Source organism: Cyclopterus lumpus, chromosome 5, assembly GCF_009769545.1.
Source record: "Cyclopterus lumpus isolate fCycLum1 chromosome 5, fCycLum1.pri, whole genome shotgun sequence".
In the NCBI taxonomy this organism is placed as follows: Eukaryota; Metazoa; Chordata; class Actinopteri; order Perciformes; family Cyclopteridae; genus Cyclopterus; species Cyclopterus lumpus.
Genome location: NC_046970.1, coordinates 16090713 through 16104922, shown reverse-complemented (window position 1 = coordinate 16104922; position 14210 = coordinate 16090713). Strand labels below are relative to the sequence as shown.

Sequence of the window (14210 nt, the reverse complement as noted above, 5' to 3'; positions counted from 1 at the left end):
CAAGGCATTTTGTCTAGTTGCCACACAATTCTGCAGTATCAGTAATTTAATTTAATTAATTTTTTTCTCTCCAGAGAAATGAGATGCGAGTTAAAAAGCATATATAAATATTTACACTAAAATTTAAGTGAGGATCCCCACTTTTTATTAATTACAAACTAAACTACAACTAGTCTACATTTTCTGGTTTATTTATATGATGAAGATTACGCTTCCTTAATAATACTTTCATAATTTGTTGAACATTTTCTGCCAAGTGTGATAACATAGGATAAAGACCATCTTAAACTACTTTCCTTCCTTTATTTCCTGTATAAACAGACAATATTTTTGTAAAAACTGTACATTTCAGTTTAACATGCTGAGACAAAAAAAAAATGGCATTAAGACAGAAAAATGTAAACAAGAAAGAGAAGTAAATTTACTTTGTCTATGTACAATTTATAAATTATATATTATCGTCCATCTTATGCCTCCATTTTAGATTTGTTCTGCCGTCTGGTTTTTGAGAAACGGCATCATACAGAGTAAAATCAGTAAGGGAGAACGTCTCTTTAGCTTCCATGTCACTTCACGTCATTGTTGATGCAGACATGGTGGCGCTCCACTTCAGAAATAAGCAACTCTTCAGGCCATGATGATAAATGACTTGAGCCCGAGACGGCCAACTCATTCCAATTCAGTGAAGCGAGCAAACATGGCTTTGCGTACTGCGTCTTTGTACGTGTCCGAAGCAGAGAGGGAATAGTTGGTGCCTTTAGTACCAAGTCCAGCTCCTTTTGTTCTCAACTGTGCCTGAGAAGGAAAACCACACACTTTACAAATAAACTAAAAAGTACCTACCAGAGAATCATACAGTTATTGATGCTGATGGGTACTGGTTATTTCCCGACAACACCTGGTAATTATTGTGAATACCTCAATTGGTGCAGTGATTCCCTGCTGGTTGCGACCGAGGCCTTTACCCTCCTTCCATCCCATAGCCTGCAGCATTTTGTTCCCAATATTGTCACTGTTGAGGCCGTCTTTAGTGGGCTGTTCATAGTTACTGCACACAAAAAACACATTTTATTGCTTTAAATATTACAAAAATCACCAAATGAAAAACTAGAGCTCTGCAGGGATTGACAACCCACTTTACTCAAAATGGGAATTTAACAAAAGGTTCCTTACATGACAGGTGCTGGTTGGCTGAACTTCTTCTTTTTGGGTGCTGGCGGTTCGGGGATGCCATATTTTTCTCTCCTCTCAGCCGCACGGTCTCTATATTTTAGCTATTCACCAGCAGCATAAAAACATTATATCACAACATTGACAATGGGAAACAATTTGACTCTAGAAGCCGGTTAATTATGTATTAAGACAAACCTCAGTTTCTTTTCTCTCCAACTCTTCCAGTTCTGCTTCGGTCAGTTTGGATCTGTGGAAAACCTCCATGTTTTTCTTGGAAAGACGAGATGAATATCTCAATTAATTATTGGTCTTTTTGGTTTCTTCAGTGACACATTAGACCCAAAGACAATATGTGTGATCTTACCTTGTGAAGGTCAGAGAGCTGCTGATGTCGAATTAGACTTTCTTTGTTGGGAAACTGTCTCCTACACAGCAAGCAGGCCAACTTTGACCAGTCTGTCAGCTTGTCCTGGACTCCATCACCACAATCAGAATCTGCTACCCCTTCCTCGGGGTCACTGTCTCCACTGTAGGCTGCCACAAGACCACACTAACCACACCATGGAAAGACAAAGGCAATCGGAAAAGGTTAAGATAAATAGCATAAATAGTAGGCGAGTACATGCATTTACAATGCAATGAAAATAGCTTTGATAATAATAGCTTAAACACTGCAACGGATGTAGAAAACACTCACCTTTGAAGTGTTGACTGAGCTGGTTGGTGGCTCCTCCTCTGGGCCTCTTGGCACCTCTGGCATGAGTCTCTCTAGACTGCCTGCCTGCTAAAAATTTAAAAATAAATCAATAAATCCATTTAGGATGATGAAGTCAAAAGCTTCCACATGTAGTCTCAGACAGTATCCCAATGATTACCTTCTTTTCAAACAGTATGTAGCCAGCATCAGCAGCTGCTGCCTCCTTCCTCTCTTCTTGACTAACAGGCTGAAAGCCACCCCTGAAGTTCTCTTTGTGCTTGTTGAGACTTTTAGCCCACCGTTCCATGTCTTTAGCAATCTGAAAGAATCAAACCAATTTCAACAGGAAAGCTAAAAAATATTCAGAAAAGGCTACACAGAAGTTGAAGTAGACAAAGCCACAAGATGTAAAATGTAACATGAGGTGCTGGATGTATTGGTCAGTAAGCTTGACAATGGTGAATATGTTGTGATGTAGAATTCATATCACAATACCTGTTGAGCAGTCTTGCTTTTAGGCTTTTCTTTTTTTTCCTTTCCCTCTTTTGATTCTTTGCTGCCTGCTGCTGCATTATCATTTAGTGCAGCATTTGTGTCTGTTGAGGCAGGTACGTACGTCTGTTTCTCACTGTCCCAGTACAGATACTGCTGGGTCTGAGAGTTGTAGTAATACTGAAAAGCGATAAACAATGCAAATAATCAAAACAATATGAACTCCTGGGACTCTCACCAACATGACAGGAAACCAAGTTACTCAGACATGGTGGCTGTGCACTACTTACATGAGTGTTTGGGTCATAGTAGAGGCCAGTTTGAGGATCATAATAGAAGCCAGAGGACTCATCATACTGGTAGGTGGAAGTGTCAGGAACTGTTGAATATAAAACATTATTAACAACTGTGGGAGAAAACTGCAGAATTTTTATAACTTGCCCTGCAGTCAAAAAACTAACATTTTTCATTTCTAATACTACTGAATTATTTATAAGTGGTCCCAGCCCTCCTGACAAAACCTTCCCACTGAAGCCATTCTAAAAAGGCAGGAGCCTTTTGATCCTTTGAGCTCTTGCAGCTTGCCTCTCGCAGTAATAAAAAAAAAAGTACAAGGTCCAAATATTTAGGCTATCATAAGACTAGTCGCTGCCGTCTTGTATGAAACGGCATATTATACAACAGGCAAAACCAAATTCATTTTTCTCTGCATTTCAAGCTGTTGCCAGGAAAACACTATAATATAATAGATGTGCATTACAGTGACCTCAAGAGGATACTCTATGTACTTAAACAGGACAGGTGTTAGAGGATCTAGTGTGCTCATACCAGCACTGGTGTCAGCTGTCTGTCCTGAGGCTGTTAATGTACTGGCAGCAGCTCCAAATCCAACAGGCACAGATGCAGCATCAAGGCCTGAAAGATGTCCCGTGTGCGCTCTTGCTTCCAACTGCTGGGCGAGTGACAATACCTGCAATTAATGCAATGGTTATTTAGAGAATGTTACATCATACATTTTAATACTACAAAAAGCACTATAGCATAATTACAGAAATAAGAAAAAAAAGTGCATGTTACCTGAACAGCAGGTTGACCGATTATATGGGCTTGGTAGACTTGTGCGCCCTGTGCGATAACTACTCCAGCTGGAACAATCTTTACACCTGGGGCCGCTAAAATTGAAAACACAAATCTCGTTGACACTCATCTGGCCCATCTAAATACAAACTGCAATATTATATGTTTTTCCCAATACTATGACAAAATTTAGTGTCAGTAACTGCGCCAACATCTATGTAACACCTAGGACAACACTGCCTGCGTGAGCTTCATGGAACCTTTTTGTTTTTATTTCGGCACCCAAGTTAACACGCTAGAGCCGCCACACCGCCTGTGCGAGTGGCGCAGATCAAGTACGGCTGTGCAGCCTCTCTTTTATAGATTTACGGTCTAGTAAATGTTTTACCTGCGTGCCTTTTACACACCAGACAGTGAACATGATTGTTAGGCAGTATATTGATTGTACCAGCAATATTACAACAGTGTTGTCTATGTCTGTAGAACATGTCAGAAGTTCATATTTATTTTTTACTCTCAACTTCCTGTTTCCGTTTCTAAATAAAAGCTGTCTCTCTGTGAACAAAATCCCAAGGCTTTTATTCTGAAGCATTTAAAGGATAGTGCTAGTACTGGCTTTAAAGTATTGCTTGTTACCATTATTTACAAATGAGTACACGCTTCTTAACTATTTTTCTATCTAAATTAAAATATAAAACATGTATAATTAAATGTAACCTTCTGGCAAACATGAAAAGTTGAAGTATGTAGAAACAAAAGGCTGACATCAGCATTGCTATCTGTGTGGACACTACTCGTGTTAGAGACGCAGTAGTTCAGCGAGGTAGCCGGCATACACCGTTAACCGACAGTGTCGCTTGGGCACAAGAGCTGAAAGCATGTCATACCTCCTAGTATCCCATTTCCCTGGGAGGTGCTGGCTGCTGCCGCTTGCTGGTAGTACGCCTGGTAGTCCTATTGAAGTAAGTCGTAAAAAGTACATTTAGGAACTTCAGTGCTACAAAAATACCTCACGTAAACCAATTTTTACCAACAAGAGGATGTTGATACTTGCCAGTGTAAATATTTCTTAAAATATTTAAAACATTGTTATGATACACAGGCACAGCCTTATTTCTTATCTCTGGAGGTGCTGTAAATATTGGTCAGTAAGCTTAACAATAATGAATAAAATCAGGATATTTATTTATCTGTGTTGTAGTCTGCTATAGCTGCCACTAGATTTACTGAATGCATCTTTAAACCGAACCACTTGAAAGACTGTAGAACGCATCTGCTCTTAAATTACAGTTGATCAGTTACAGTGTTCAATTCAATTTGTTCTACTGACCTGTGACATTGGCATATAGCCTTCTTGTAGGTAGCTGTACTCTGACATTCCGTCTGAGCTCTGCTTTGGCTGAAAAGGTGAAGCATACGTTATGAGACTATTACATTGTCATCAATAACATGATGTTGACTGAAAATTGACCTACCTGACTTGAAGACCACTGGGCTGCAGCAATGGCTGTGCTGGCCACAGAGAAGGCACTGACACGATTCCCATCAGGTAGTAAAAGGTCCCTAAAACCGGCAAAAGGAAGACAAATGCAAACAAGTTTATTCCCAACTTTAATTTAACTGTTGCTGTATCTCAGACAATATGCCAGGTAAATATGTTCATCCATCACAAAATCAATGCACATTATACTCACTTTCTAGCACTCTTAGCATAATCCACACCAATTGTTTTTCCATCCAGTTTTAGAGGTGGCTGCAGTCCCTGTAAGATGGTTAGCAGCTGAGAGGCCTCCTGTGAAAAGGAAGATATTAAATTTGAACTGATATGCAGGCATCGATGAGATAGCAAGTTCATCAAGGAGAAAACTTAAGAAAACCTAGGAATAACAATGGAAAGCCAAATGACGGCCCTGATAAGTAGTTGGTCGTTTTAGCACTAAATAACAATAAATGTAGACTATGTTCTTTTGTACATGCTAAAGAATGTCTTACCAGAGGAGAGGACAACTGTACAAAGGCAAAACCTCTGTTCTGGCCTGTCTGCTTGTCCTTAATGAGGCGAATGTTGTTTGATGAAAGATTAGCATATGGTGCTAGGGATGTCAAGATGGCGTCCACGGTGGCCAGAGGAGCAACATTTCTCAAGATGATCGCTGTGCAGGTCAAAAGTCTATAATTAACATCCTAGCATGGATAGGGACATTTTTTGTTCCAAACTAAAGTAGGACATTGCATCTATAAGATAAGTCCTTACTGTCTCCATAGAAATCTCCGTTGGGGTGAGTTTCAGAGACTCCAGTATTATTGCAGTTTTCACTATCTGTTGAGAAAATGACAGAAGTAAGAGGTGCATTAACATAATATTCAGAACCGTCTAATCAAAAGAATTGAAAATGGGGTATACGGTGAGAATTGTCAAATCAGGTCACTATGCTAAATTGAGTATTTACAGCATCAGCCCATTTCATAAACTCCATTGTGTATTGTGTTTTGTGCCCATTTTGCATTATTGCCAGGTAGCAAGGAAAAAAATGCATGCCGTTTCCAATCTATGCACTTTACCTACATCTGACAGTGACAACACTTATTTCTTATAATTTGGTTTACTGGGCCTCTACAACAGCAACAAGACAAACTTTGCATCCCAGCACTGTTGACTCAGGCTGCCCAGATGTCTGCAGTCATCGGCCTCTGGTTGATTTAACTACTTACCGGCTTTGGCTGCTCCACACCTGAAGCACTTCAGCCTCCTCCGGAAATTGTACAGGCCACACTGCAAGTAACCGTTCACATCATTTTTATTATACACCTACTAAAGCCCTGAACAGTGCTGCCTCAGAAAACAGGCAAGCTATATTGGTGCAGCATACCATACTTACCTGAGACACAACCTAAACTGTATTGCTTATTCAAATGTAGATGCACCACAAAATAAGCTGACTGCAACAATGATAACTTGTGGGCCGAAAATATGTACTTATAGGCCTGTGTGTGTGTTTGAAATGTTCTGTTGTAGCATTCTTTGGATATTGTGGCCATGAAACCAAGACAGATCATTAACTTACAGTGTTGCAGAGCCAGTCTTCATACTTGTTTCTGGGATGGCTGTAGTGCATGTCCACGCTTTTGCCTTGGATGGTCAGACGTTTCTGAAAGAGGAAGACAAAAGTCACTCAAGCATTCCTGGCATGTATCAATCTCATCAATAGAGCAAGCAGTGTTGGAAGGGAGAGTAGGGGGAGAGGGACCCCCAACAGACAGCCTTTGTGTTAAAGACAAGACAGGCACATGATGTATATGTGAGCATGATGTATAGAAAGTTTTAAAGTGTTTGGGACCCGAGTGTCCAGGCTGAGCTGGAGCAGAGTGTACAATGTGACCCTAACAGACATGTTGACAGCTTTAAAAGAAAAGAAAAAAAGGAAGATTAAAAAAAAAAAAAAATCCTCTTCTACTAAGGGGTAGGCTTACAAATAATAGGCTGAGCTTAGATTCAACTCTGAAATATCATTGAAGATGCATCAACTAACAGCAAGGTAAAGATAGTGTTTTCATTGTCTTAAATGCGGATTATTCAAAAAGATAACCTCACAGTATGAATCTAACCTGCAGCTTTTACGGTAATGCAGTTAACTAGACAAAATATGTTACAACACTAAGTTGTAAATCATGTTTATTATAATTTCTACAAATATACAAATCAAGTCTTTTGCTCAGTGGCATACAATTCATGAGGTTTTTTTTTATTTTCCACACTACTTATACAATGCACTATGGTTGCCTTTTGAGTTATTTTTCCAGATCCCCAAGATTAAAACTAGACTTGGCGATTGTGAAGCAACCTGATTGGTCTCCATCCATCGGGTAGCATCTTGCAAGTGATAAAAGTCCACGAAGGCGAAACCACGGCTTATACCTAGAGACAGCATTCAAATATAGACGGGAGGCGTGTTAGTTAAGAGTCCATGGGCATATTATTCAAACTCTTCCACAAACTGCTTCACGACCCAGGCCCTGTTTGGTACACAATAGGCCACTCCTTAGGAGTTTTACCATAGCATGAATTCCTGCTGAATACCACTTTTTGAAACACTCATAGTGTGTCTGCCAATTTAATTTCTGTTTAAACTGTTATTGCTGCTCTTACTTACCTTAAAAAGATCCACAGTGAACTGAAATGATAGGTCTTAAATCAACATTTTAAAACTTTTCAAGTACCGTGATAATATTCTCTCATAGCTGCTATGGGAAAATGGGTCTGAATGGAAGCAGATTTGCCCTATAGTCAAAGACTGAGGGGGAGGTAGAGGTCCGTCATTTATCTAGTTCTCACCTGTTTTCTTTTTCATCAGCCTGACATCCACTGGCTGCGGTCCTTCCAACTGGTCTATGGCAAAACAAATCTGAACAAATATTAATATTAGGATTTCAATCCCCCATTATTAAAAGGCATTTCATTTTACAGAATGAATGTGAAAAAAAACATTACACCAAACTACAAACTAAATGGATTGCATATCTGCAGAAAACAAACTAAGGACTTACATGGTCTTCAGTGACATGAGGAGACAGACCCCAGAGCATGATGGTTTTGCTTTTCTTCTCGTCCCCAGGCTCTCTTCTGTAATCCTGATCTGGGTAGTCGCCATCGGAGTGATAACCATCTTCTGATCTATCACTATTACGTCGTTTCCTTTCTCTTTGCTTGAATTTTTTTTTAAATAGATCAGTGCATTAGTTAAGTGTGGATGTCAAACAACAAAGTATGCTTACTTATACTACCATTGTAACCCACTGATATTAGAATCAAGAAACTACCTCTGGACTGTCTCTAGGTCCTCGACGATCTCCTTCAAAACGATCACTGCGTCTCTCTTCGCCCCAGCGGCGCATGTTGTGATCACGCTCCTGGTCTCTCTCTCTTCTGTCTCGCCAATCTGATTCATCGCGTGGTTGTTCAGAACCATATCTACCGCTACGTTCTGTCCGGCTAATCCTTTTGAGGAAGCAAAGCATCACATCACATCAACCAGTCTGCAATTGTACAATATTCCTTATAATGTGACTCAATCAGATACAATTGTATCAGCAAACTCGCAACATAATTCCTTGATTGACAGTACACAAACAAATACGCCTGACACTGTGCATTCCCTCTGTTGTTTGGGCACTGTCTCAAGTATAGTCAAAGAATGCTAAAATGCTTCAACATTTATAGTGGTTGTTGCAGTACTTAAAAACCTTGTTTGAACCCATAAATGTATTTTACCCGTCCAGCGTTAGTTTATTCCTCAATGAATGCGACATAGGCAGAGAAACTAAGCAAATGAGCAACAAAGTAACCACAAAATAAGTTAGTTGTGACCATATCATTTCAGTAGTTGGATACATTATACAGCCCTGACATGCAATGTACTCTCAATTTGGAGAGCACAATGTCTCGCTCTATCAGTTATGTATAAGTTAATACTTTTCTTATAGCAAGGCAATTCAATAATTTAGCAAGATTAAATTAGCCATTGAGATTCAAGGATTCCAATAGTACAAATATGTGCCTATAATATTCCACATGGAGGACATTTTTTGGACCATGACGAAAAGATTGCCACGTTTTCTTTTAGCGACTCTGTTCTTTAGATTTTACTTTTAAGATGGATATTGCCACAATGGTATGGTTAACAGTAGGTTAAACATCCACCTGTGTTGACTGAAATGACCGTGTCTTCGGAGATAACGTTAAACTCATGTAAACGTTAACTAGTTGCTTCTGTTGCAAGGCTAACGTAAATATGTACCAAGTCACAGGCAGGCAATATAAACTAGCGTTATAAGGTTAAACTGTAACGCTAGATTAACATTAGCTGAGCGAAAATAAAATGAACGCTGCCATTTTAATAAGCCACGCCTACCATGGCGATCAGCGCTACTACTAACCTAGCGACTCACCTTTTATCAGCTCCCATTTCTCCCAACTGCGCACACACACACACGAGTCACGACTCTAGAAAATACAAATGCATCACGGCGGTGTTTTAATTGACTTACAACACAGAACATGCTCACTACGAAGTAACGTTAGCTGGATTACAATGCGCACAGCTACATGCTTGTAAACCGTAACATGGATCCGGTTCCTAAGTGAGAGATGCCGAACAGTGTTACCGTTTCCAGTCTCAATCTACAATAACTCACCTGTATAGTTTGTTGAAAATGTTATTACCCACTAGTAGTTTTTCACAAAAGTATTTAAATAACCGTGGGAAAGACAATTCATGTCACGTTCAAGGACTCTTTCCAACACTACTACGGTCCCTTCTTTGTCCCAAGATGCATTGCTGTATAACCCGATGCATTATGGGAACTGAGAACATTTGCACCCTATTTGCCTCACAGGCACACTGGCCAGGGATTTTCGTCGGCCCCCAACAGGTTCTGACAATTATCTTTAGTTATGTTAGGGACTGAAATGGCAGGGAATTAATTTACAATTTGTAATCGCCATCTGTCTGTCAATGTTAAAGACGGAGGCATGCTACCTCAACATAAATCGATGTGTATTGTTTTTTTGTGCTGCCTGAAAGTCTAAACTAAGGGAATTCATCTACTACCTCACATTTCAGCCATTTTACTGGGTTATGAGGGTTTTCAGCTTGTCATATTTACAGTAAACTGTCTTTTGTAATATTTAGTACATATGGCTTTTAGTTGATTGCCTTATATAGCAAATTGCATTAAGCTGCAGAGCCTATATGACTAATGTAAGTGTGACTACTTTTGAATGTGTATATTCAGGCCAATTGGAATTTGTTTCTAACCTGGTCCAAAAGCAGTATTAAGTCCCAAATATTGTTTATACTACATTGATTTACAATATTTAATTTTCATTTCAGCATTCATGATAGTGCTTTGGACTCTTACGGTGTCCCACAATCCTGTAAATTCTATAACAAATTGAACTGTCAAATATCTTACTGTTGGCTGACTTGTACAATAGCATAATACATACTGTGTATGTTTATCTTTGTTAAGCTAGAAGCAGTCAATATTTGTATCTTCCTGTTAATTTTTCCAAGTCTGTTTGAGCATATTGAGAGCTAACGAGCATTAAACTCCTTGAATGTGCCAACATACCAAGTCACTGAAGTTGAATCAGACTAAGATAAGCTACAACACACAACAGGGTAATTGTTCAGTATTTATTACAGTATTTCAACCCTGAAACATCACCAAACAGTTTACTGTACAAGCAGGTCCTCAATAAAGATGACTACACAATTAATTGTTTAACTTGGCACACAATGATGTTCCCCTTTCATTAATCTCTAAGGTGTTAATGACTATGCATACAACACAAGATGGTCAAAAGTTGCGCTGATACCGATCCATAATTGAGCTCCTTACATTTTTTTCTTTTCAAAACAATACTTTTGGAGCACATTTTGTTTTTCCTCACATTGAGGATTCTTGAGTCACTGAGACCAAGACAGACCCACATCTTCTATACAAAAGTGTCATGAGACAAAACGACACAAAACTCTGTCATAAAATATAAAAATGGTCCCATAAAAAGGAGGGTGGAATCCATCACATTTATTCCAAAAAATCAGGGAGGGGGATGGACAGGTAGCTCTGGGATCCTATGGATTCCCATCATGATTTCTAGGTCAAAGTCTCTCCTTTCGTCACCTGTAATGAGACAAATAATTATGGAATGTAATCTATATTTTTTGAAATATTCAAATAGGCATTGGGTTATATACACATTACAATGCAGTTTACTTACTCTCGCCTCAATATATTCAATCCTCCTCTCCAAAGCAGTCAGCTTCTCATTGAGGGTGGCCAAGCGGGATCGACACGACATATCTGAGGAGAATAAATGGTGTCGAACATGTCACGCTAACCATCACCGGTCACGACGTTTAATTTTCACAGGCGCAGCTTTGTCGATTATGACGACAACAACCACGTTCACTCGACAATATTGAACACACATCAATGTTAGCGGTAAACCCGTTCTCAGAGATCATCGTTTAATTTCGGGGGTTTTGCTGCTGTTGGTATATGTTGCTGCCAGCGGAGCAGAAGGTTTGCAGTGGCCCAACAACCAAGCTAGTAGTCTTTTGATTGACGTTTTAACACTTGTTAGGCAACGAACACAGCTAAATGTGAGGCTCCAAACCGCAATCTCCCCCCGAGGAAACAATAACACGCTCACGGCTAAGTGCTAACTGGGAGTGGCAGCTGGAAGCATCATAATGGATGCTAGCTAACAGCTAAGATAGCTAGCTAACTAGATCTCGGTTCGCTGTCTAGAGGAGGCAACATCAATACTCGTTTCCTTCAGTTGGCCGCGAAGAAGCTTACCAAATGAGTTGAGAAAGTCGGCGATTTTTTTTATGCTGCTCGTAATAACTTCGATGTACTCTCGATTCGCCCAATCTTGGTGAATCTCCCTTTGCACTGGATCTTCCTGGCCAGCCATGTTGGACGAGTCGCAGTTCAGCGTAGCGTTCAATCGAGCATAGCCCCCTGCGTTCAACCAGGAAGCGCAGCTTGGACGGGCAGAGTGCCGCTGTGGTCGTTTTAAATCTTTTAGTTTTAATCACAGACTTATTAAACAAAAATCCGTTTAATCAGTGTGATTTAAAAAGAACCCCAAAATGCATTTGTAATAAATATAATAGATAAATGAAATATGTGCCATGTGTCTTATTGATGAAGTATGAAGCACTATCAAGGGCACTGTATCAGACATTTTTAAAGGGTCAGACACAGATGCAGTTGACAGATTTCCTCATGTGCTATGTGTATTTTGGTTTTACACAATGTGCAAATCAACTGTATTTTTTCTAAAATAATGATAATTATCTATTTTTTTTCCAGATAACATGAATTACATTACATAACATACATAAGAAATATGTTAACATTTTGCTATTATGGTTTTTTTCTTGCCGTTTATTTCCAGTCTTTAGTCCTTGAGGGTTAGTTAATGTGATATTGCTTCTTTTTTTTACTGTCGTAAAAAGCTGAAGGGACATACTGTTTAACTGTTCACAAATGCATTTAAGCACAATAAAAAGACTCATGTGGGCAAATGTAACATAGGCATCCTTCAGACTAAAACTGTTTTATTAGGCTACTATAATTCAGGACATTAATAGAGAGCTAGGTACATTGTTTTGTTGTCCTATAGGGATAGAAGCACAAATGTTTTTTTTTTGAATATATATTTTGAATAATATATATTCAAAAATCAGGCACATCTTGTCTCAAAAAGATGCAGAAAAGCTGGTTCACGCGTTTGTTACTTCCAGACTAGATTACTGCAACTCCTTATTATCAGGCTGCTCTAATAAGTCTCTTAAATCCCTCCAGTTGATCCAGAATGCTGCAGCTCGTGTACTCACAAAAACTAAGAAAAGAGATCACATGACTCCTGTATTAGCTGCGCTGCACTGGCTCCCTGTAAAATCAAGAATCACATTTAAAATTCTTCTCCTCACCTACAAAGCCTTGATTGGTGATGCACCATCATATCTTAAGGAGCTTGTAGTACCATATTGCCCCACTAGAGAGCTGCGCTCACTAAATGCAGGACTACTTGTGGTTCCTAGAGTCCTAAAAAGTAGGATGGGAGCAAGAGCCTTCAGTTATCAAGCTCCTCTTTTATGGAACCAGCTTCCACTTTCAGTCCGGGAGGCAGACACAGTCACCTCATTCAAGAATAGACTTAAGACTTTCCTGTTTGATAGTGCTTATAGTTAGGGCTGAATCAGGTTTGCCCTGGTCGAGCCCCTTGATATGCTGCTATAGGCTTATAGGCTGCTGGGGGGTGTTTTAGGATACACTGAGCACCTATCTCATCTTCTCTCTCTCCTTATGGATGAATTTACATCTCTCCATTGCACCTTATTAACTCTGCTTCCTCCCCGGAGTCGTTGTGACTTCACGTCTCATAGGGTCCATTGGACCTGGAGGTGTCTGATGCCTGGTGAGCCGGCCTCCCGCGTTGGCCCTGCTGATGCGCCTCCTCTCTACCTCCTTCTGTTTCATGGATTGGAGTTCCATTCATACATTGTCATATTCATGTAATGCGTTTATGTAACTTTGTAAATGCTGTTCATTCTGTACACATGACATCTATTGCTTCTGTCCATCCGGGAAAAGGGATTCTCCTCTGTTGCTCTCCTGAAGGTTTCTTCCCTTTTTTCCCTGTCAAAGGTTATTTTTGGGGAGTTTTTCCTGATTCGATGTGAGGTCCTGGGACAGGGATGTCGTATGTGTACAGATTGTAAAGCCCTCTGAGGCAAATTTGTAATTTGTGATATTGGGCTATACAAAATAAACTGAATTGAATTGAATTGAATATGCCATGGGTAAACAGAGTATTCTCAGACACTTTTGAATTCACGCATGTCTTACCTGATGTCCAAACTGATTACAGGGCATAGAATAACGAGGCCCTCGGTGGAGTGCCTACATAGAGCTCGTTCAGTTGAGTATAGTCCCTGGTTGTTGTTCCTCACAGAGACGCCACATTCTCAATGAGAACAACTTTACCCTTCAGTGCAAAGAAGGTTGTAACATCTCTTCACGTTCCCAGACATTCTCGTGAATACCATAAACAAGTAAACTAAAGAAATGATTACTCTCGGATTATCTTTATTTAGACAGTTCAAGGTAGGCAAGTTTCCTTTAAATCCAACCCTACCCTCACATGGGACAGGCCGGATGTCACACAACTCTCAAGGCTGGATTATTTCAA

General features: G+C 39.7%; 2 protein-coding genes across 4 annotated transcripts; both read right to left on the bottom strand.

The window, feature by feature from the left end:
* Positions 1 to 283: 283 nt before the first annotated feature.
* Positions 284 to 9778, bottom strand: LOC117730598 (RNA-binding protein 5-B-like). Of its 3 annotated transcripts, none has more exons than XM_034532401.1 (25): positions 9632 to 9778; positions 9386 to 9440; positions 8258 to 8435; positions 7985 to 8143; positions 7773 to 7842; positions 7282 to 7355; positions 6505 to 6588; positions 6152 to 6212; positions 5694 to 5759; positions 5432 to 5592; positions 5134 to 5231; positions 4915 to 5002; positions 4770 to 4838; positions 4327 to 4393; positions 3440 to 3534; positions 3191 to 3332; positions 2653 to 2741; positions 2366 to 2542; positions 2049 to 2189; positions 1871 to 1957; positions 1538 to 1723; positions 1369 to 1443; positions 1174 to 1274; positions 919 to 1048; positions 284 to 795 (listed from the first exon to the last, which is right to left on the bottom strand). In XM_034532401.1, the coding sequence occupies exons 2-25, from the start codon at positions 9400 to 9402 to the stop codon at positions 670 to 672; spliced, it is 2541 nt and encodes an 846-aa protein (XP_034388292.1). In that variant the 5' UTR covers positions 9403 to 9440; positions 9632 to 9778; the 3' UTR covers positions 284 to 669. The 3 variants fall into 3 exon arrangements, with proteins under 3 accessions (XP_034388292.1, XP_034388293.1, XP_034388294.1); XM_034532402.1 differs by having other exon boundaries at positions 1871 to 1954; XM_034532403.1 differs by lacking the exon at positions 9386 to 9440.
* An 843-nt stretch (positions 9779 to 10621) lies between these two features.
* On the bottom strand, positions 10622 to 11987 carry brk1 (BRICK1 subunit of SCAR/WAVE actin nucleating complex). Its single transcript, XM_034532797.1, has 3 exons — positions 11807 to 11987; positions 11223 to 11305; positions 10622 to 11125 (listed from the first exon to the last, which is right to left on the bottom strand). Exons 1-3 carry the CDS (start codon positions 11922 to 11924, stop codon positions 11099 to 11101), a joined length of 228 nt encoding a protein of 75 aa, XP_034388688.1. The 5' UTR covers positions 11925 to 11987; the 3' UTR covers positions 10622 to 11098.
* Positions 11988 to 14210: the final 2223 nt, after the last annotated feature.

What these genes read in the sequence shown, in the direction of transcription:
- LOC117730598 (XM_034532401.1), bottom strand. An exon ending in GACAGCTGACACCAGTGCTG is followed by an intron (nt 2,742 to 3,190) that starts GTATGAGCACAC and finishes TATATTCAACAG; the next exon opens with TTCCTGACACTTCCACCTAC. An exon ending in AGCTCTCTGACCTTCACAAG is followed by an intron (nt 1,444 to 1,537) that starts GTAAGATCACAC and finishes CGTCTTTCCAAG; the next exon opens with AAAAACATGGAGGTTTTCCA.
- brk1 (XM_034532797.1), bottom strand. Translation starts at nt 11,924, where the DNA reads ATGGCTGGCCAGGAAGATCCAGTGCAAAGGGAGATTCACCAAGATTGG. An exon ending in CGACTTTCTCAACTCATTTG is followed by an intron (nt 11,306 to 11,806) that starts GTAAGCTTCTTC and finishes TATTCTCCTCAG; the next exon opens with ATATGTCGTGTCGATCCCGC. An exon ending in TTGAATATATTGAGGCGAGA is followed by an intron (nt 11,126 to 11,222) that starts GTAAGTAAACTG and finishes GTCTCATTACAG; the next exon opens with GTGACGAAAGGAGAGACTTT.